Source organism: Salvelinus sp. IW2-2015, unplaced genomic scaffold (assembly GCF_002910315.2).
Source record: "Salvelinus sp. IW2-2015 unplaced genomic scaffold, ASM291031v2 Un_scaffold961, whole genome shotgun sequence".
Taxonomy (NCBI): Eukaryota; Metazoa; Chordata; class Actinopteri; order Salmoniformes; family Salmonidae; genus Salvelinus; species Salvelinus sp. IW2-2015.
In genome coordinates, this window is record NW_019942665.1 from 244,618 (window position 1) to 267,459 (window position 22,842).

At 43.6% G+C, this 22,842-nt stretch overlaps 1 protein-coding gene and 2 long non-coding RNA genes across 3 annotated transcripts; 2 read left to right on the forward strand and 1 right to left on the reverse strand.

Moving 5' to 3' along the window:
* Nucleotides 1–184: 184 nt before the first annotated feature.
* Nucleotides 185–2,813, forward strand: LOC139024084 (uncharacterized). The gene is made up of 2 exons (XR_011475310.1): nucleotides 185–344; nucleotides 816–2,813. It is a non-coding gene; the product is annotated as an uncharacterized lncRNA (long non-coding RNA).
* Nucleotides 2,814–8,446: 5,633 nt separating this feature from the next.
* Nucleotides 8,447–14,053, forward strand: ppil6 (peptidylprolyl isomerase (cyclophilin)-like 6). The gene is made up of 8 exons (XM_024136582.2): nucleotides 8,447–12,045; nucleotides 12,180–12,275; nucleotides 12,432–12,620; nucleotides 12,796–12,858; nucleotides 12,948–13,095; nucleotides 13,305–13,364; nucleotides 13,522–13,657; nucleotides 13,897–14,053. The coding sequence occupies exons 1-8, from the start codon at nucleotides 11,968–11,970 to the stop codon at nucleotides 14,006–14,008; spliced, it is 882 nt and encodes a 293-aa protein (XP_023992350.1). The 5' UTR covers nucleotides 8,447–11,967; the 3' UTR covers nucleotides 14,009–14,053.
* LOC112069284 (uncharacterized) lies at nucleotides 12,708–22,834 on the reverse strand. Its single transcript, XR_002893710.2, has 3 exons — nucleotides 22,682–22,834; nucleotides 13,860–13,947; nucleotides 12,708–13,139 (listed from the first exon to the last, which is right to left on the reverse strand). It is a non-coding gene; the product is annotated as an uncharacterized lncRNA (long non-coding RNA).
* Between the last annotated feature and the right edge of the window lie 8 nt (nucleotides 22,835–22,842).

Genomic DNA, 22,842 nt, shown 5'->3' on the forward strand with positions numbered 1-22,842 from the left:
CACACTGTTGAAATAATACTGTGAGAATTATCATGTCCTTTAAGTGTACGAGCTGTTTGAAAAGACTGCCAGAAATTTCAGCCTGTTTGGTGGGATGGAGTTTGGGCCTGCCTGGTGACATCATGAGGCTGTAAATGTGTGAATAGAGGGCTTGCAGTTGCTTCACAAATCACCTAGCAACCGTACCAAGCGCCATGTTGGAAGAACAAACTGAGTTTGTTGAAAGTCCTCCAATCGTTGACATGGCTGGCTGCGTTTTGCTACCACCGGAAACTTCAGGAAGATTGCCCTTTTTTCTTCTTCTAAGGACCTAGAAAACGGAGGCAGTGGGAGAACCTATTTAAGTAAGTAAATATGTTGAAAGGGATAAAAAATGATGTATTATTATCTAGCTTACTACAGAAACTTAGTGTGCAGGCTAACTCAAATGAGCTGCTAACGTAATGTTAGATAGTTAGCTAACTTTACATACTGTATATCTAGCTACGTGAATTAAATATCACCAGTTTGCTAACTTCATATTAGCTAGTTAGCTATCTTGATGTTTTTATCGTTTCAGCCCCAAATGTATTGGTAGGTAGGTAGATCGCTAACGGCCATGGAAGAGTGTGAAAGGATTAACTAGCACTTCCAGCTGTCACAAAGGGGAGAGTAGGCTACTCTGGATAGGGCAGGTAACTTTGGTAGGGCATTACAAAACTATTCTCCAGTTTTCCAGAAAAACTAAGGACAGCGAGATAAAGCAACTTAATATTCAGGGATGTCTAACTTCATTATAATGCAGCGTGTTTCTTTGTGTTGTTTTCTGTCCTCAGATACAAAGAGCCATCAAATCCTGTCTGCAGATGAACAGGTCCCAATGAATGTCCCAAGAGAATAAGGGTACATACAGTGCATTCGGATAGTATTCAGACCCCTTTTTCCACATTTTGTTATGTTAGTCTTATTCCTAAAATTGATTAACTTATTTGTTTTCCTCAATCTACACACAAATATACAAAACACAGAAATCCCTTATTTACATAAGTATTTAAACCCTTTGCTATGAGATTCGAAATTGAGCTCAGGTGCATCCTGTTTCCATTGATCATCCTTGATGTTTCTACAACTTGATTGGAGTACACCTGTGGTAAATTCAATTGATTGAACATTATTTGGAAAAACACACACCTGTCTATATAAAGGTCCCACAGTTGACAGTGCATGTCAGAGCAAAAACCAAGCCATGAGTTTGAAGGAATTGTCCGTAGAACTCTGAGACAGGATTGCGTCGAGGCACTGATCTGGGGGAAGGGTGGCAAAAAATGTCTGCAGCGTTGAAGGTCCCCAAGAACAGTGGCCTCCATCATTCTTAAAAATGGAAGAAGTTTGGAACCACCAAGACTCTTCCTAGGGCTGAGCAATCGGGGGAGAAGGTCAGGGAGGTGACCAAGAACCCGATTGTCACACTGACAGCATTCCAGAGTTCCTCTGTGGAGATGATTGTCCTTCTGGAAGGTTCTCCCATCTCTGCAGCACTCCACCAATCAGGCCTTTATGGTAGAGTGGCCAGACAGAAGCCACTCCTCAGTAAAAGGCACATGACAGCCTGCTTGTATTTTCCAAAAGGTTCCTAAAGGACTCTCAGACCATGAGAAACAAGATTCTCTGGTCTGATGAAACCAATATGGAACTCTTTGGCACGACTGGGTCGAAGATTCACCTTCCAACAGGACAACGACCCTAAACACACAGCCAGGACAACGCAGGAGTGGCTTCAGGACAAGTCTCTGAATGTCCTTGAGTGGCCCAGCCAGAGCCCAGACTTGAACCCGATCGAACATCTCTGGAGAGACCTGAAAATAGCTGTGCAGTGACGCTCCCCATCCAACCTGACAGAGCTTGAGGGGATCTGCAGAGAAGAATGCCACGCCTGTATTTGGAATTTCTCCCAATCTTTTAGCGTCATACCCAAAAAGACTCAAGGCTGTAATCGCTGCCAAAGGTGCATCAACAAACAGTCTGAATACTTTATGTAAATGTGTTCAATGCCAGATACTTTTATCCAAGAAGGTCTGAGTGGCACTTGGAGGTGCTAATGAAGATGGTTTGCCTAAGACTACCACAATTACATTAAACACATTTAGCATACATAGTCAAATTGTAAAGAAAGAAAATAGTTGGGCTATAAGAATACGTTTTATTCAATGGGGCTAGGCAAAGCAGAGATGACAATACTTTATTTCACCCATACAACAATATAGCCTGTTATTAAAGTACAATACATTTACAATATCATAAACAATAGTCTTTTACACCTTCCAAATTACATGTTATATATTAATATGGTGTAAGGGGGCACTTTTTCCATGACGACAAGGTGAAGGTGCTCTACTCAAATGGCACAACAGAATCGTTTAGATTGATCAAAGCACAGCATATGACAACCATGTTGTATAATTGAGGGATGTCTCCTTTCATATCTGGAAAATGGCGAAGAAGTAGAAACTGATGCTGCTGCAGCATTGCTCATCTTCACAGTGGTAATCCAGTTGACATGGGTGTCTTGATAGAGGTCAGCTGGTGAACCTACAGTAGTACATAAACAAATTAAAAGCCCACCTGATGTTAGAATGTCACCTATACCACCAGGGCTCTTAATTGTTTGGTTGTGTTTAATTCATTCAGGTGTTTTAGTGTGATAAAGATTAAATCTGTTGGGCTTGAACAACCAATAGTCAATACAGGTTGTGCTATCCCATTGAGGCCTTTGTCCTATGCTGCAATGTCCATACATTTTCCTTCCTCTTATGAATAAAGTTCTCAACAAATTATCATTGTTTTATCATATGAATATGATAACCACAAGTGTTTTTGGCAATAATGTCCTCTGGGCTATATGGACATAATATTGTACAATTTGTATCTCTCATTTTCATGGTCTTGGCTAGAAGGGATCCAGTTTTTGTCAAATTAATGTCATATTTGACACTTCTTAGCAGATTACGATCATTTAGGCAGCAGGTTAGGAAAAGGTTTAGCTAAAATGTACTTTTGACAAAAGTTGGCTTTCTTTTAGCCAGGACCCCTTTTTCATAGGCCTAGATTACATGGTTGCATTCAAGACAAGGTCGTTTTTATTGATCAGTAGAGTAGGCCATGGCTACCATCGTATGAAAAATGATTCTGAAAATGTCACCAGTCATAAAGTGTAGTAGAATTGCATGAAATGTTTATCAAAGGCCACATTTTTCCAGGAAACGTCTCTGATATAGCCTATAAACCTATACCACTACGCGCTTATTAAATAGCCTAAATTATTACTATCCAATCTACTCATAACATTAGGAATGGTAGGCTTACATTTGTCTGCAAATATACGATGATAGAGGCATGCAATCCTTTGGTGAAAAATAGCTTCCCCAAACTTTAAACTCACACGACACGTTATTTGCTAGACTACAAGCTATCTAGCTAGCTAATTTTGGTTAACTTAGTGTTGTTGTTAACACTTGGTTGGCATAACAGCCAAACTAAACTCGAAATCGATCAGACTTGACTTACCAGTGATTAAATGATCGTAGCAGACCCGTTACTGACAGCTGTCTGGGTTCAGGTCTTGAAAGGCAAAAAGGTTTCTTCTCTTATCTGACAGTTCTTGACTCTTACCTTGGTGTCACCAATGGTGTTTCATGATTGCGGGGAATCTGTAAACATATTTTTTTCCTGATATCTTTCCTGTCTTGTTAGAGAATGCAGTTTGGGGTAGCCACTCAGCTGTTGTTGTCTGAAGAATTAATGCGGTGGTTTCCAACGTGGCCGCCAGGACGCTTTTTATGTTAACTGCAAGCCCTCAATAAGAAAGAGTTCCAAACCTCTCTGCCAATCACAGCGTTTTCAGTTTCCCCCTCCCCACTCAGAACACTCCAGTTCCAGCAAAATTATTGCATGAGAAATTGCTCTTTGCTAAACAATTTTTTTAAATTTTCAAACATTTTAATTGAAAACAATCACAGTAAGGTACTTCATTGTTACCCAGAAATTATTTGATATTGAGATTTTTAAAAAACGGCTTAATTTGACCTTTAAACCATGGAGATCCTATTAAATTAATATAGCTGCATTCCAAACACTTAAGACACACCCTCTCCCCTTAGCCCTCAAATTAAGTGGACCCTTCGGTTGACGTATCATGACGTCTGTCTGACGAGTTGAATTAATTTTAAATGGACCGCACATTTGTGGCCTGCTGGAGGTCATTTTGCAGGGCTCTGGCAGTGCACCTCCTTGCACAAAGGCGGAGGTAGCGGTCCTGCCGCTGGGTTGTTGCCCTCCTACGGCCTCCTCCACGTCTCCTGATGTACTGGCCTGTCTCTTGGTAGCGCCTCCATGCTCTGGACACTACGCTGACAGACACAGCAAACCTTCTTGCCACAGCTCGCATTGAGTGCGCATACTCTGCCATGAAATACTGCCTACCTGAGCCACTGTGTGGTTTAGGACTCCGTCTTCATGCTACCATAGGTAAAGCACCGCCAGCATTCAAAAGTGACCAAAACATCAAGCCAGAAGCAAGCGAACTGAGAAGTGGTGTGTGGTCACCACCTGCAGAACCATTCCTTTTTGGGGGTCTTACTAATTGGCCTATAATTTCCACCTTTTGTCTATTCCATTTGCACAACAGCATGTGGAATTTATTGTCAATCAGTGTTGCTTCCTAAGTGGACAGTTTGATTTCACAGAAGTGTGATTGACTTGGGAGTTACATTGTGTTGTTTAAGGTGTCCCTTTATTTTTTTGAGCAGTGTATATGAGATGAGTAATGTAGGGTATGTAAACATTATATAAAGTTGGCATTGTGTTTAAAGTGGGTAGTGATACATTTATTACATAAACTTTTCCATTATTAAAGGGGCTAGAGTTGAGTCAGTATGTTGCAGTGTAACGGATGTGAAATGGCCAGCTAGTTAGCGGTGGTGCGCGCTAATGGCCTTTCAATCGGTGACGTCACTTGCTCTGAGACCTTGAAGTAGTGGTTCCCCTTGCTCTGCAAGGGCCACAGCCTTTGTGGAGCGATGGATAACGACGCTTCGTGGGTAACTGTTGTTGATGTGTGCAGAGGGGTCCCTGGTTCGAGCCCGGGTATGGACGAGGGACGGACGTAAAGTTAAACTGTTACATTGATGCTGTTGACCCGGCTCATGGTTGCTGCGGAAAAGGGGAGGTGAAAAGGGAGGTGGAGTGTAACGGATGTGAAATGGCCCAGCTAGTTAGTGGTGGTGCGCGGCTAATGGCCTTTCAATCGGTGACGTCACTTGCACTGAGACCTTGAAGTAGTGTTCCCCTTGCTCTGCAAGGGCCGCTGCCTTTGTGAGCGGTGGGTAACTTGTTGATGTGTGCAGAGGGTCCCTGGTTCGCGCCCGGGCGAGGGGAACGCCACTCCAATGTTAGTGGGCTGTTTAACAGTCTGATGGCCTTGAGATAGAAGCTGTTTTCAGTCTCTCGGTCCCCGCTTTTATGCACCTGTACTGACCTCGCCTTCTGGATGATAGCGGGGTGAACAGGCAGTGGCTCGGGTGGTTGTTGTCCTTGATGATCTTTTGGCCTTCCTGTGACATCGGGTGGTGTAGGTGTCCGGAGGGCAGGTAGTTTGCCCCCAGTGATGCGTTGTGCAGACCTCACTACCCTCTGGAGAGCCTTACGGTTGTGCGTGGCGGAGCAGTTGTCGTCGACCATACAGCCCGCATGGATGCTCTCGATTGTGCATCTGTAAAAGTTTGAGTGTTTTTGGTGACAAGCTGAATTTCTTCAGCCTCCTGAGGTTGAAGAGGCGCTGCTGTGCCTTCTTCACCACGCTGTCTGTGTGGGTGGACCATTTCAGTTTGTCCGTAATGTGTACGCCGAGGAACTTAAAACTTTCCACCCTCTCCACTACTGTCCCGTCAATGTGGATAGGGGGCTGCTCCCTCTCTGTTTCCTGAAGTCCACGATCATCTCCTTTGTTTGTTGACATTGAGTGAGAGGTTATTTTCCTGACACCACACTCCGAGGGCCCTCACCTCCTTCCTGTAGGCCATCTCGTCGTTGTTGGTAATCAAGCCTACCACTGTATTGTCTTCTGCAAACTTGATGATTGAGTTGGAGGCGTGCATGGCCACGCAGTCATGGGTGAACAGGAAGTACCCTCACCACCTGGGGGCAGCCCATCAGGAAGTCCAGGACCCAGTTGCACAGGGCGGGGTCGAGACCCAGGGTCTCGAGTTTGGAGGGTACTATGGTGTTAAATGCTGAGCTGTAGTCGATGAACAGCATTCTTACATAGGTATTCCTCTTGTCCAGATGGGTTAGGGCAGTGTGATTGTGATTGCGTCATCTGTGGACCTATTGGGGCAGTAAGCAAATTGGAGTGGGTCTAGGGTAGGGTGGAGGTGATATGGTCCTTGACTAGTCTCTCAAAGCACTTCATGATGACGGAAGTGAGTGCTTCGGGGCGGTAGTCATTTAGCTCAGTTACCTTAGCTTTCTTGGGAACAGGAACAATGGTGGCCCTCTTGAAGCATGTGGGAACAGCAGACTCAGATAAGGATTGATTTAATATGTCCGTAAACACACCAGCCAGCTGGTCTGCGCATGCTCTGAGGACGCGGCTGGGGATGCCGTCTGGGCCTGCAGCCTTGCGAGGGTTAACACGTTTAAATGTTTTACTCACGTTGGCTGCAGTGAAGGAGAGCCCGCAGGTTTCGGTAGCGGGCCGTGTCAGTGGCACTGTATTGTCCTCAAAGCGAGCAAAGAAGTTGTTTAGTTCGTCTGGGAGCAAGACCTCGTGGTCCGCGATGGAGCTGGTTTTTCTTTTGTAGTCTGTGATTGACTGTAGACCGTGCCACATACCTCTCGTGTCTGAGCCGTTGAATTGCGACTACTTTGTCTCTATACTGACGCTTAGCTTGTTTGATTGCCTTGCGGAGGGAATAGCTACACTGTTTGTATTCGGTCATGTTTCCAGTCATGTTTCATATCTTGGCTAGAAGACAACGTATCCTCAGACATCGAATATTAGCCATCCTACTATATCAGGTAAATCGAAAATTACAATGTATAAGTGTGATGTCAGGGAAAGTTGTTCGCAAGTTAACATTTCCAAAAGCTAACCAAATAAAAACATAATTACTTTTATGATACGTGTTTGAGCCATCATGTGCATTAGCACTGTAGTACAATTTCGAACTTTTTTACATTCGTTTTTACTTACACTTGTATGTTGACTTCTCCATATTAATTTTGGCTTTACATTTTGGCTTACTTTTCTTAGCGGATGTACAATCATCGCGAGTTGAATTATGGGGCATTTCAGGCCCCAACGTTAACAATTGTACACTCGCAAACTCTTAAAAACGAGGTCTGAGGGGCTTACGTTGCAAACTTCCCCTGCTTGGCTAATCATTTAGACTGACAACAAATATGGCCACAGGGATTCCCCCAAGGGCATAGGACTGAGGGTTTAGGGCCGAGGGCTGTCTACTTTGAGTTTGAAATGCAGCCTACGTCATAAAACCTCAAAGTTCCAGAATGGAATAAATGGCAGCCATGATGGACGTATTGGACAGGGAGAAATCCAAACCAGTCTAATTGGAATGAATGGCAGTAGAGCCATAATCTTGATTTTACTTATGCCGGGGAAAAAAGGCATGTGATATTAGAAATTGTGTAATAGAATTATTGTCAACCTAAAATATTGTAATAGAATTATAAAACAGTTTATGGTTTTATACCAATTTTCTGTATAAATGGCCTCTAAAATATGTAAACAGCTGACCTTTATTCCATCATAAGAAGGTTCATGTCCATTCTCGTATTCTAATTCTACGTAATATATTCATTTTTATGAGAACCTGTAGTCTGGGTACCAGTCTGTTTACCTAGCATTCCACTCCTTGTCGTGTTAAATAGACTGTCCTTTCTGCCATCTTCAAATATGAACATTCTATCACAGTTTCTAAACCATACTGTACTCTCTTTGATTCTATCATTAATGAGCTCGGGGAGAACAGAGGATTTAATCCTGATTCGATAACCCTCACAGCTATCATCCAATCACAACGATTATGCAAATATTGGAACTCTCACTTTTTTCCTCCACAGTTCATGTTGGTATGCAACTGTTTTTTGTTTGGTTTTATCTGGATAGTGGACAGTCTCACAAAAGCAATGTTGTGTATAACCCCTGGATGACTGACAGGGGACACTGTATTGAAGCCTCCACGCAGCCACCTTGGCACTCCTAATTTGTAAAAAATATTCAGGACTCTATAGAAATGCATTTATTAATGTCTATATTCGTTTTTGACACGTTTATTCAATGTGTCACCTTAATGCATACTTTTAAATTACATTGAGCTAAACATTAACATTTCAAATTTAGACAGCAGTAATGTTACTGTCCCCACTACAACAAAAAATATATACTTATGTAATTTTGTCCTTAACATTTATTTGAATTACTGTACAATTCCATTCATTCTTATGGAGGACTGCTCCTGCTAGGAAGTGCCAATATGGGTGACCGGTGGACTCTCAACGGTATCAGGAATCCAGGGTTTTATTACAGTTGAAGTCGGAAGTTTACATACACTGAGGTTGGAGTCATTAAAACTCGTTTTTCAACCACTCCACAAATTTCTTGTTAACAAACTAAAGTTTTGGCAAGTTGGTTAGGACATCTACTTTGTGCATGACACAAGTAATTTTTCCAACAATTGTTTGCAGACAGATTATTTCACTTATAATTCACTGTATCACAATTACAGTGGGTCAGAAGTTTACATACACTAAGTTGACTGTGCCTTTAAACAGCTTGGGAAATTCCAGAAAATGATGTCATGGCTTTAGAAGCTTCTGATAGGCTTATTGACATCATTTGAGTGAATCGGAGGTGTACCTGTGAATGTATTTCAAGGCCTACCTTCAAACTCAGTGTCTCTTTGCTTGACATCATGGGAAAATCAAAAGAAATCAGCCAAGACCTCAGGAAAACAAATTGTAGACCTCCACAAGTCTGGTTCATCCTTGGGAGCAATTTCCAAATGCCTGAAGGTACCATGATCATCCGTACAAACAATAGTACGCAAGTATAAACACCATGGGACCACGCAGCCGTCAAACCGCTCAGGAAGGAGACACATTCTGTCTCCTAGAGATGAACGTACTTTGGTGTGAAAAGTGCAAATCAATCCCAGAACAACAGCAAAGGACCTTGTGAAGATGCTGGAGGAAACGGGTACAAAAGTATCTATATCCACAGTAAAACGAGTCCTATATCGACATAACCTGAAAGGCCTCTCAGCAAGGAAGAAGCCACTGCTCCAAAACCGGCATAAAAAAGCCAGACTACGGTTTGCAACTGCACATGGGGACAGAGATCGTACTTTTTGTAGAAATGTCCTCTGGTCTGATGAAAGAAAAAATAGAACTGTTTGGCCATAATGACCATCGTTATGTTTGGAGGAAAAAGGGGGAGGCTTGCAAGCCAAAGAACACCATCCCAACCGTGAAGCACAGGGGTTGCAGCATCGTGTTGTGAGGGTGCTTTGCTGCAGGAGGGACTGGTGCACTTCACAAAATCGAAGGCATCATGAGGATGGAAAATTGTGTGGATATATTGAAGCAACATCTCAAGACATCAGTCAGGAAGTTAAAGCTTGGTCGCAAATGGGTCTTCCAAATGGACAATGACCCCAAAGATGTGGCAAAATGGCTTAAGGACAGCAAAGTCAAGGTATTGGAGTGGCCATCACAAAGCCCTGACCTCAATCCCATAGAACATTTGTGGGCAGAACTGAAAAAGCGTGTGTGAGCAAGGAGGCCTACAAACCTGACTCAGTTACACCAACTCTGTCAGGAGGAATGGGCCAAAATTCACCCAACTTATTGTGGGAAGCTTGTGGAAGGCTACCCAACACGTTTGACCCAAGTTAAACAATTTAAAGGCAATGCTACCAAATACTAATTGAGTGCATGTAAACTTCTGACCCACTGGGAATGTGATGAAAGAAATAAAAGCTGAAATAAATAATGCTCTACTATTATTCTGACATTTCACATTCTTACAATAAAGTGGTGGACATGCCTAACTGACCTAAAACAGGGAATTTTTACTAGGATTAAATGTCAGAAATTGTGAAACTGAGTTAATGTATTTGGCCAAGGTGTATGTAAACTTCAGACTTGAACTGTACGTCATTGGTCAAAAGTTGCTAGCACACATAGTTCTCAAACTATACTGAACAAAAATAACGCAACATGTAAAGTTTTGGTTTCATGAGCTGAAATAAAAAATCCCTGAAATATTCCATATGCACAAAATGCTGATTTCTCTCAAATTTTGTGCACAAATTTGTTTACAGCCCTAGTTGGTGAACATTTCTTCTTTGCCAAGATAATCCATCCACCTGACAGGTGTGGTATATCAAGAAGCTGATTAAAACAGCATGGTCATTACACAGACACACCTTGTGCTGGGGACAATAAATGGCCACTCTAAAATGTGCAGTTTTGGCACATAAAACAATGTTAAGATGTCTCTAGTTGAGAGAGTGTGCAATTGGCATGCTGACTACAGGCATGTCCACCAGAGCTGTTACCAGAGTATTGAATCTTCATTTCTCTACCATAAGCTGCATACAATGTAGTTTTAGAGAATTTGGTAGTAGGTCCAACTGGCCTCACAACCACAGACCATGTGTAACCACGCCAGCCCAGGATCTCCACATCCAGGCTTCTTCATCTGGGGGATCGTCTGAGACCAGCCACCCGGACAGCTAATGAAACTGAGGAGTATTTCTCTGTAATAAAGCCCTTTTGTGGAGAAAACCAAGTGTGATTGGCTAGGCCCTGCTTCCCAGTGGGTGGGTAGGACCTGGCTCCCCAGTGGGTGGGTAGGACATGGCTTTCCAGTGGGTGGGTGGGACTATGCCCTCCCAGGCCTAGTCCCAAAATTACATGTATTTACAGTAAGTATTTTTTTTGTGCTGTAGTGGGGACAGCAACATTACCAAAAACGAGGTGGGAAACTTCTGTTTCAGTCCCTGTGTTGACATAAAACATGATTTGGTCTGCTCAGTCAGTTAGTGCTCATGCTGGATAGCCTTAGCTAGCTAGCTAACCAGGTTGGTTTGCCAGAATATCTATATTTAATCTTTACTTTGAAGCTTTAAGTTACCTCGGCAATGCTCTTAGCAATTTGAAAATTAGCTGCCCAGTCATGTAAAATCCATCTATTAGGACCTAATGAATGTATTTCAATTGACTGATTTCCTTATATGAACTGTAACTCAATGAAGTCGTGTATTGTTGCACGTTGCGTTTATATTTGTGTTCAGTATAAATACATACTGCAATTACAACCACAAAACGTCTTAGCTTTGATTTTGTTTTTGACTTTGTTGTTAAAATTATAATTATATTTTCGAGACTCTACGTGTTGTCATGGATTTATACTATGTTTAACAACCAATCAGCAACTCCGTCACAAGGCCAGTACAAGAAGTGAAGTGGAATGTTATGCCGCGTTAAAAACAACTGGGAAATCTCCGACATCTAACTAAAGTGCGTTCAAGACAACTGGGAACTCGAAGAAAAAAAGAGTTTCTGACTGGGAAAAATCGTTGTGAACGGTCATCCAACTCGGAATTCCAAGTCTGAAACTCGGGCATATTTCTAAAGCGCTGACTTTTTCCGACCTGAAGATCACAGACGTCATGATTTGACCTCGTTTTTTTCCCCGAGATCCCAGTTGTCTTGAAAGCACCATTGGTTAAACAGACTTCCACAGATACTAAACCGGTCCCCATGCTAGACAAGATGCTGTACTGTCAACAAAATGCGACGAAAACTTCATTTTAGCTCGTGACTGCAATGTTACCATGGATACGTTTTGTTTACAAACACCTCTGGGCTGTCAAAATTATTGCAGCCCAATGGAAATAGCCAATCATGACTTCTGAAGTTTATCTGGAAATCGTGGGTTTGATGAAAGAACACCATTTTCAAATTGCTAAGAGCATTGCCGAGGTAACTTTCAGCTTCAAAGTAAAGTTTAAATATAGATATTCTGGCAAACCAACCTGGTTAGCTAGCTAGCTAAGGCTATCCGGCATGAGCACTAACTGACTGAGCAGACCAAATCATGTTTTATGTCAACACAGGGACTGAAACAGAAGTTTCCCACCTCGTTTTTGGATCCAACAATTCGTCCATTACTCGAATGTGACTGGCATGTGTATCTAACCAATAAGAAAAGGGTGGGTATACTTTGAGTATTTGAATAATAGACTCAAATGCAGAATAATGCTTAGCTAAGTAGTGTGATGTATGGCTTGAGTTGTGGTGTGCATTAGTCAACATTAGTATTATGAATTGTTGAGTTTTACTGCATCCTTTAACATTTTCAAACCAAGGAGCTGAAAGGGGAGGTGTGGCAGTTCTCCAGCAACCTCATGTGTTTCGTGAATGGTTGTCTCCTTGGCAACGAGAAGGACCTGACCAGCTGGGCTGAGAAGCAGTGGGAGTTTACACTTATCCGTCCACATGCACTATACCTGGCTCTCGCTGACGACTACTACTCTAAACACCTCCACAGCACTGGGGCAAGTCTAGTCTACACACTGTACTTGCATAGGATTAGTATCGAGTGACACCATAGACCATGAAACACACACAGACAGACAGTGCAGTTACTACAGTAAGCCCCATGGCCCTAAAGTACTTTATAACAGTGACATCATACCTACAACATGACATCCTCTCTCGCTTCCACCACAGCACACGTTTGTTTACATGGACATTTCGATCCGAGGGGAATCGGTTGGGAGATTACTGTTTGAGGTGAGACTACCCATTCAGATCAATGGTTACAAATGACAAAGAAGTTGGTCCAGAGTTGTATTGACGGCGTAGGTATTCTGTCTCCCCAGCTGTTTACAGAGCTGTGTCCGAAGACGTGTAAAAACTTCCAGGCTCTGTGTACATGGGAGGCAGGCCTGTCACAGAGTGACTTACTGCTGTCCTACAAGGGTTCTGTGTTCCATCGTGTGGTGCCCAACGGCTGGATACAGGGGGGAGGTACGGTCTACCAGGTCCTCTATCCGAAAGTCACCCCTATAGGCCTACATTGATAAGAAAGGACATACAGCACTGTATTTTACTTGCCATTGATTCCATACTGTATCTGTTTGCTGTAATATCGGTAAGTTTTAATTGAGTCATCATACGTCAATATTTACTTTTCAGTACACACACACACCACTTGATGTCATATTTCCCTATTGCAGATATTTCAGCACCAGGCAAAGGCAACGGAGGGGAGTCAATCTACGGGCCAACTTTTGAAGGTAGAGACGCAGGCCTTCCAAATCAAGTTACTACTCTACAGTATTAATACACATGTCTAGGGAAATGTATTCGGGTAAGTAAGTATAGGGAGATGTATTAGGATGTATGTCTATTTACTGTCTCCACACTAACATGTGCCTGTGGGATCTCTGCTAGATGAGAGCTTTGCAGTCTCCCACAGTAGGAGGGGCATCCTGGGAATGGCCAACCAGGGTCCTCATAGCAACAGCTCTCAGTTCTACATCACCCTGCAGCCCGCCCTTTGGATGGACAGAAAATATGTGGCTTTCGGGTGTGTACGTCTCTAACGATGTGTGGTATAGTGCTGTTAGTTGAATGAAGTGTATGTTTGTGTACTGCTATAGTGTACTGCTTGTGTCTCTGTTTTGTGTTCAAAAACCTTTAGGCTCGCACAATCTTTTGGGCGTCAACGTTTAACGACCTCTGTGGCATCGGGACTGTTCTGTGATATACTGTATGTCTGTATATTGTACCTGGTATTCAGCTGTTTTCATATTCTTTGTTTTGTAGTCAAGTGGTTGAAGGCACAGAGGTTCTGAGGAGACTTGAAGAAGTCCCAACCTACAATGAAAGACCCAAACAAGACTGTAAAGTAGCAGACTGTGGAGTGTTTGAACCCTGACGTAACCTTAACTGCACATTTTTATTAAAACCCAGTTTGACATAACTGGTCCAGCTCTATTTTATTCTTGGTATATTCAGTTAAGCTCAGGTAATTAAAGCTTTAGTCACTGGGGAATTGGATTTGTAATGAATATATACAGTACCATTCAAAAGTTTGGATACACCTACTCATTCAAGGCTTTTTATTTATTTGTACTATTTCCTACATTGTAGAATAATAGTTTAGACAAACTATGAAATAACACATATGGAATCATGTAGTAACCAAAAAGTGTTAAACAAATCAAAATATTTTATATTTGAGATTCTTTAAAGTAGCCAGCCTTTGCCTTGATGACAGCTTTGCACACTCTTGGCATTCTCTCAACCAGCTTCACCTGGAATGCTTTTCCAACAGTCTTGAAGGAGTCTCCACATACGCTGAGGACTTGTTGGCTGCTTTTCCTTCACTCTGCGGTCCGACTCATCCCAAACCATCTCAATTGGGTTGAGGTTGGGTGATTGTGGAGGCCAGGTCATTTGATGCAGCACTCCATCACTCTCCTTCTTGGTTAAATAGCCATTACACAGCTTGTAGGTGTGTTGGGTCATTGTCCTGTTGAAAAACAACTGATAGTCCCACTAAGCCCAAACCAGATGGGATGGCGTATCGCTGCAGAATGCTGTGATAGCCATGCTGGTTAAATGTGCCTTGAATTCTAAATAAATCACACAGTGTCACCAGCAAAGCACCCCCCACACCATCACACCACATCCTCCATGCTTCACGGTGGGAACCACACATGCGGAGATCATCCGTTCACCCACACTGCGTCTCACAAAGACACAGCGGTTGGAACCAAAAATCTCAAATTTGGACTCCAGACCAATGGACAAATTTCCACCAGTCCAATGTCCATTGCTCTTGTTTCTTGGCCCAAGCAAGTCTCTTCTTATTGTTGTCCTTTAGTAGTGGTTTCTTTGCAGCAATTTGACCATGAAGGCCTGATTCACACAGTATCAAATTTGTCACATGTGCCGAATACAACAGTATTTCACCTTACAGTGAAAGCCCTTAACTTTCACTGTAAGAAATTACTTACAAGCCCTTAACCAACAATGCAGTTTTTGAAAAAATACGTGTTAACAAATAATTAAAGAGCTGCAGTAAAATAACTATAGCGAGGCTATATACAGGGGGTACCGGTACAGAGTCAATGTGCGGGGGCACTGGTTAGTCGAGGTAATATGTACATGTAGGTAGAGTTAAAGTGACTATGCATAGATAAAACAGAGATTAGCAGCAGCGTAAAAGGGGAGGGTGGGCAATGCAAATAGTCTGGCTAGCCATTTGATTAGCTGTTCGGGAGTCTTATGGCTTGGGTGTAGAAGCTGTTGAAAAGCCTTTTGGACCTAGACTTGGCGCTCTGGTACCGCTTGCCATGCGGTAGCAGAGAGAACAGTCTATGACTAGGGTGGCTGGAGTCTTTGACAATTTTTAGGGCCTTCCTCTGACACCGCCTGGTATAGAGGTCCTGGATGACAGGAAGCTTGGCCCCAGTGATGTACTGGGCCGTATGCACTACCCTCTATAGTGCCTTGCGGTTGGAGGCCGAGCTGTTAGGATGCTCTCGATGGTTCAGCTGTAGAAACTTTTGAGGACCCATGCCAAATCTTTTCAGTCTCCTGAGGGGGAATAGGCTTTGTCGTGCCCTCTTCACGACTGTGTTAGTGTGTTTGGACTATAGTATAGAGGTCCTGGATGGCAGGGAGCTTGGCCCCAGTGATCTACTGGGCCGTTCGCACCTTGTTGTCGGAGGCCAAGCAGTTGCCATACCAGGTAGTGATGCAACCAGTCAGGATGCTCTCGATGGTGCAGCTGTAGAATCTTTTGAGGATCTGAGGACCCATGCCAAAATTTCAGTCTCGTGTGTGGGAATAGGCTTTGTCGTGCCCTCCTCACAACTGTCTTGGTGTGCTTGGACCATGTTAGTTTGTTGGTGATGTGGACACCAAGGAACTTGAAGCTCTCAACCTGCTCCACTGCAGCCCCGTCGATGAGAATGGGGGCGTGCTCAGTCCTCCTTTTCCTGTAGTCCACAATCATCTACTTTGTCTTGATCACTTTGAGGGAGAGGTTGTTGTCCTGGCACCACACAGCCAGGTGTCTGACCTCCCTATAGGCTGTCTCATCATTGTTGGTGATCAGGCCTACCACTGTTGTCATCGGCAAACTTGATGATGGTGTTGGAGTCGTGCCTGGCCATGCAGTCATGAGTGAACAGGGAGGACAGGAGGGGACTGACCACGCACCCCTGAGGGGCCCCCGTGTTGAGGATCAGCATGGCGAATATGTTGTTACCTACCCTTACCACCTGGGGCTGCCCGTCAGGAAGTCCAGGATCCAGTTGCAGAGGGAGGTGTTTAGTCCCAGGGTCCTTAGCCTAGTGATGAGCTTTGAGGGCACTGTGGTGTTGAACGCTGAGCTGTAGTCAATGAACAGCATTCTCACGTAGGTGTTCCTTTTGTCCAGGTGGGAAAGGGCAGTGTGGAGTGCAATACAGATTGCATCATATGTGCAAATTTATGCAAATTGGTTATAATTGGTTATATGCAAATTGGAGTGGGTCTAGAGTTTCTGGGATAATGGTGTTGATGTGAGCCATGACCAGCCTTTCAAAGCACTTCATGGCTACAGACGTGAGTGCTATGGGTCGGTAGTCATTTAGGCAGGTTACCTTAGTGTTCTTGGGCACAGGCACTATGGTGGTCTGTTTGAAACATGTAGGTATTACAGACTCGGACAGGGAGAGGTTGAAAATGTCAGTGAAGACACTTGAAAATTGGTCTAGGGTTTCTGGGATAATGGTGTTGATGTGAGCCTTGGTGTTGATGTGAGCCATGACCAGACTTTCAAAGCACTTCATGGCTACAAACGTGAGTGCTACGGGTCGGTAGTCATTTAACAGCTGATGCTCTCATGCATGCTTCAGTGTGACTTGCCTCGAAGCGAGCGTAGAAGACATTTAGCTCGTCTGGTAGGCTTGTGTCACTGGGCAGCTTGTGGCTGTGCTTCCCTTTGTAGTCTGTAATAGTTTGCAAGCCCTGCCACATCCGACGAGCGTAAGAGCCGGTGTAGTATGATTCAATCTTAGTCCTGTAATGATGCTTTGCCTGTTTGATGGTTCGTCGGAGGGCGTAGCGGGATTTCTTATAAACTTCCGGGTTAGAGTCCCACTCCTTGAAAAAGCGGCAGATCTAACCTTTAGCTCAGTGCAGATGTTGCCTGTAATCCATGGCTTCTGGTTGGGGTATGTATGTACAGTCACTGTGGGGACGGCGTCATCGATGCACTTATTGATGAAGCCAGTGACTGATGTGATGTACTCCTCAATGCCACCGGAAGAGTCCCGGAACATATTCCAGTCTGCTAGCAAAACAGTCCTGTAGCTTAGCATCTGCTTCATCTAACCACTTTCTTATTGACTGAATCGCTGGTGCTTCCTGCTTTAGTTTTTGCTTGTAAGCAGCCAGGTGGGGGTCAAAATCAAAAGTGTCAGTATCTGGTGTGGCCACCAGCTGCATTAAGTACTGCAGTGCATCTCCTCCTCATGGACTGCACCAGATTTGCCCGTTCTTGCTGTGAGATGTTACCCACTCTTCCACCAAGGCACCTGCAAGTTCCCTAACATTTCTGGGGGGAATAGCCCTCACCCTCTGATCCAACAGGTCCCAGACGTGCTCAATGGGATTGAGATCTGGGCTCTTGGCTGGCCATGGCAGAACACTGACATTCCTGTCTTGCAGGAAATCACGCACAGAACGAGCAGTATGGCTGGTGGCATTGTCATGCTGGAGGGTCATGTCAGGATGAGCTTGCATGAAGGGTACCACATGAGGGAGGAGGATGTCTTCCCTGTAAAGCAGAGCATTGAGATTACCTGCAATGACAACAAGCTCAGTCCGATGATGCTGTGACACACCGCCCCAGACCATGACGGACCCTCCACCTCCAAATCGATCCCCACACAAACATATTTTGCAATATACTTAAATCTAAAATATACATGGTGTACAGTACATATTCGTTTGCTGAACTAGTTTTTTACTGATGTCCTAAAACCCTTTTGTTTATCAGTTTTAATTCACCACACCACAGGACAATTAAGCGGGTGCACATCTATTTACACCACACAAATCTGGGTGAGGGGTTGTTGAAAGGCCTACCCTGTTTTTCTCTGGTTTATGCCAACCAAACAACTGGCAGCCTTGCCTGGGAACTTTGTTGTTTTCTTTTTTATGTTTCTGTAATACAATGTTTGTAAATACTCTACATGATCAAAAGTATGTGGACACCTGCTCATCGAACATCTCATTCCAAAATCATGGGCATTGATATGGAGTTGGTCACCCCTTTGCTGCTATAACAGCCTCCACTCTTCTGGGAAGGCTTTCCACTAGATGTTGGAAAATTTTTGCGGGGACTTGCTTCCACTCAGCCAAAGGAGCATTAGTGAGGTCGGCACTGATGTTGGGTGATTAGGCCTGGTTCGCAGTCAGTGTTCCAATTCATCCCAAAGGTGTTTGATTGGGTTGAGGTCAGGGCTCTGTGTAGGCCAGTCAAGTTCTTCCACACCGATCTTGACAAACCATTTCTGTATGGACCTCACTTTGTGCACGGGGCCATTGTCATGCTGAAACAGGAAAGGGCCTTCCCCAAACTGTTGCCACGAAGTTGGAAGCACAGAATCATCTAGAATGTCATTGTATGCTGTAGCGTTAAGATTTCCCCTTCACTGGAACTAAGTGGCCTAGTCCGAACCATGAGAAACAGCCCCAGACCATTATTCCTCTTCCACCAAACTTTGCAGTCGGCACTATGCATTGGGGCAGGTAGCGTTCTCCTGGCGTGATTCATCACTCCAGAGAACGCATTTCCACTGCTCTAGAGTCCAATGGCGGCGAGCTTTACACCACTCCAGCTGACGCTTGGCATTGCGCATGGTTCTTAGGCTTGTGTGCAGCTGTTCGGCCATGGAAACCCATTTCATGAAGCTCCCAACGAACAGTTCTTGTGCTGACGTTGCTTCCAGAGGCAGTTTGGAACTCGGTAGTGAGTGTTGCAACCAACATATTTTTTCCCACTTCAGCACTCGGCAGTCACGTTCTGTGAGCTTGTGTGGCCTACCATTTCGCAGCTGAGCCGCTGTTTCTCCTAGACGTTGCCACTTCACAATAACAGCACTTACAGTTGACTTGGGCAGCTCTAGCAGGGCAGAAATTGGACAAACTGACTTGTTGGAAAGATTGAATCCTATGACGGTGCCACATTAAAAGTCACTGAGCTCTTCAGTAATGCCATTCCACTACAAATGTTTTTCTATGGAGATTGCTTGGCTGTGCGCTCAATTTTATACACCAGTCAGCAACGGATGTGGCTGAAATAGCCGAATCCAATCATTTGAAGGGGTGTCCACATACTTTTGTATATATAGTGTATGTATATACAGTTGAAGTTGGAAGTTTACATACACCGTGGCCAAATACATTTAAACTCAGTTTTTCCACAATTCCTGACATTTAATCCTATAAAAAAGTCCCTGTCTTAGGTCAGTTAGGATCACCACTTTATTGTTAGTGAAATGTCAGAATAATAGTAGAGAGAACGATTTACTTCAGCTTTTATTCATCACATTCCCAGTGGGTCAGAAGTTTAAATACACTCAATTAGTATTTGGTAGATATTTGCCTTTAAATTGTTTAACTGGGGTCAAACGTTTCAGGTAGCCTTCCACAACCTTCCCCCATAAGTTGGGTGAATTTTGGCCCATTCCTCCTGACAGAGCTGGTGTAACTGAGTCAGGTTTGTAGGCCTCCTTGCTTGCACACGCCTTTTCAGTTCTGCCCACAAATTTTCTATAGGATTGAGGTCAGGGCTTTGTGATGGCCACTCCAATACCTTGACTATGTTGTCCTTAAGCCATTTTGCCACAACTTTGGAAGTATGCTTGGGGTCATTGTCCATTTACAAGAAGTAAAACTAAATGCATGCTCTTCAACCGATCGCTGCCTGCGCCTGCCCGCCCGTCCAGCATCACAACTCTGGACGGTTCTGACTTAGAATACGTGGACAACTACAAATACCTAGGTGTCTGGTTAGACTGTAAACTCTCCTTCCAGACTCACATAAAACATCTCCAATCCAAAGTTAAATCTAGAATTGGCTTCCTATTTCGCAAAAAGGCATCCTTCACTCATGCTGCCAAACATACCCTCGTAAAACTGACCATCTTACCGATCCTCGACTTCGGCGATGTCATTTACAAAATAGCCTCCAACACCCTACTCAACAAATTGGATACAGTCTATCACAGTGCCACCCGTTTTGTCACCAAAGCCCCATATACTACCCACCACTGCGACCTGTACGCTCTCGTTGGCTGGCCCTCGCTTCATACTCGTCGCCAAACCCACTGGCTCCAGGTCATCTACAAGACCCTGCTAGGTAAAGTCCCACCTTATCTCTGCTCGCTGGTCACCATAACAGCACCCACCCGTAGCACGCGTTCCAGCAGGTATATCTCACTTGTAACCCCCAAAGCCAATTCCTCCTTTGGCCGCCTCTCCTTCCAGTTCTCTGCTGCCAATGACTGGAACTAACTACAAAAATCTCTGAAACTGGAAACACTTATCTCCCTCACCAGCTTTAAGCACCAGCTGTCAGAGCAGATCACAGAACCTGTACATAGCCCATCTATAAATAGCCCAAACAACTACCTCTTCCCCTACTGTATTTATTTATTTAGCTTCTTTGCACCCCAGTATTTCTACTTTGCACACTCATCTACTGTCAAATCTACCATTCCAGTGTTTTAATTGCTATATTGTATTTACTTTGCCACCATGGCCTATTTATTGCCTTTACCTCCCTTATCTCACCTCATTTGCTCACATTGTATATAGACTTATTTTTCTACTGTATTATTGAGTGTATGTTTGTTTTACTCCAAGTGTAACTCTGATGTGATATGTGTCGAACTGCTTTGCTTTATCTTGGCCAGGTCGCAGTTGTAAATTAGAAGTTGTTCTCAACTTGCCTACCTGGTTAAATAAAGGTGAAATAAATAAAATAAAATTTGCGACCAAGCTTCAACTTCCTGACTGATGTCTTGAGATGTTGCTTCAATAGATCCACATAATTTTCCTCCCTCATGATGCCATCTATTTTGTGACGTGCACCAGTCCCTACCGCAGCAAAGCACCCCCACAACATGATGCTGCCACCCCCGTGCTTCACGGTTGGGATGGTGTTCTTCGGCTTGCAAGCCTCCCCCTTTTCCCTCCAAACATAACGATGGTCATTATGACCAAACAGTTATATTTTTGTTTCATCAGACCAGAGGACATTTCTACAAAAAGTACGATCTTTTGTCCCATGTGAGTTGCCAAACCGTAGTCTGGCTTTTTTATGGTGGTTTTGGAGCAGTGGCTTCTTCCTTGCTGAGCGGCCTTTCAGGTTATGTCGTATAGGATCTTGTTTACTGTGGATATAGATACTTTTGTACCCATTTCCTCCAGCATCTTAACATGTTCTTTGCTGTTGTTCTGGGATTGATTTGCACTTTTCGCACCAAAGTACTTTGATCTCTAGGAGACAGAACGCGTCTCCTTCCTGAGCAGTATGGCGGCCGCGTGGTCCCATGGTGTTTATACTTGCGTACTATTGTTTGTACAGATGAACGTGGTACCATCAGGCGTTTGGAAATTGCTCCCAGGGATGAACCAGACTTGTGGTCTACAATTTATTTCTGAGGTCTTGGCTGATTTCTTTGATTTTCCCATGATGTCAAGCAAAGAGGCACTGAGTTTGAAGGTAGGCCTTGAAATACAGCCACAGGTACACCTCCAATTGACTCAAATATGTCAATTAGCCTATCAGAAGCTTCTAAAGCCATGACATCATTTTCTGGAATTTTCCAAGCTGTTTAAAGGCACAGTCAACTTAGTGTATGTAAACTTCTGACCCACTGGAATTGTGATACAGTGAGTTATAAGTGAAATCATCTGTCTGTAAACAATTGTTAGTTGTGACATGCAGAAAGTAGATATCCTAACCGACCAAAACTATAGTTTGTTAACAAGAAATTTGTGGAGTGGTTGAAAAACAAGTTTATGACTCCAACCTAAGTGTATGTAAACTTCAGACTTCAACTGTAGCTTTTTTCGACCCAGAAATGAAAGCTAGATAGAGATGTCGTGTACCCTGTATATGTGAAACAATCATTCCCCCCTAAAAAATGACTTGTCTGTTGATTCAATCCCTCCTCTCTTTGAGTAAACCAAAGCAAAGACTCCTCCAAACCAAAGACTTGTGGCATTTTTAGTCCTCTAGTCCTCATTTTGTTGTGGTGGACTATACAGGAAATGGTATCTTGACCTAAAAGAGGCCACAAAAACAGTAGGCATGTTGTCCAAATTCCTGCACTGTAGTGTACAGTCAGAACAGAACTAAATAAAAAAAAGTTATAACCAGGGGCTGTGAGTTGGTTGGCATATATTATCTGTTTGTTTCATCAACAAGTGATTCTATAACAGCAGATGATATGCAAGAATGAAATCCTCTGGTTATTTCAATTGTGATTCATGACAGGTGTGCGTTTCTTTCAGGAGAATTAAACATGTTGTCACTTACCCGAGACAAGTTATTATAACTGTGCCACTCTGCAATGAAGTAGTATAAACAGGAGGTCCGTGTTTTTAAGTACAGTATACTGTGAAATAAAGTCAGTACTGGACGTCTTACTTCACGACATCTCTTTACCCCTCCCTGCAAGCAAGCAATAAAAAGTGCCA

Coding starts and splice junctions, on each gene's coding strand:
- ppil6 (XM_024136582.2), top strand. CDS start 11,968: ATGACTTCTGAAGTTTATCTGGAAATCGTGGGTTTGATGAAAGAACAC. Junction 12,276..12,431: donor ATCTAACCAATAAGAAAAGG/GTGGGTATACTT, acceptor TTTCAAACCAAG/GAGCTGAAAGGGGAGGTGTG. Junction 13,096..13,304: donor CGGCTGGATACAGGGGGGAG/GTACGGTCTACC, acceptor TCCCTATTGCAG/ATATTTCAGCACCAGGCAAA.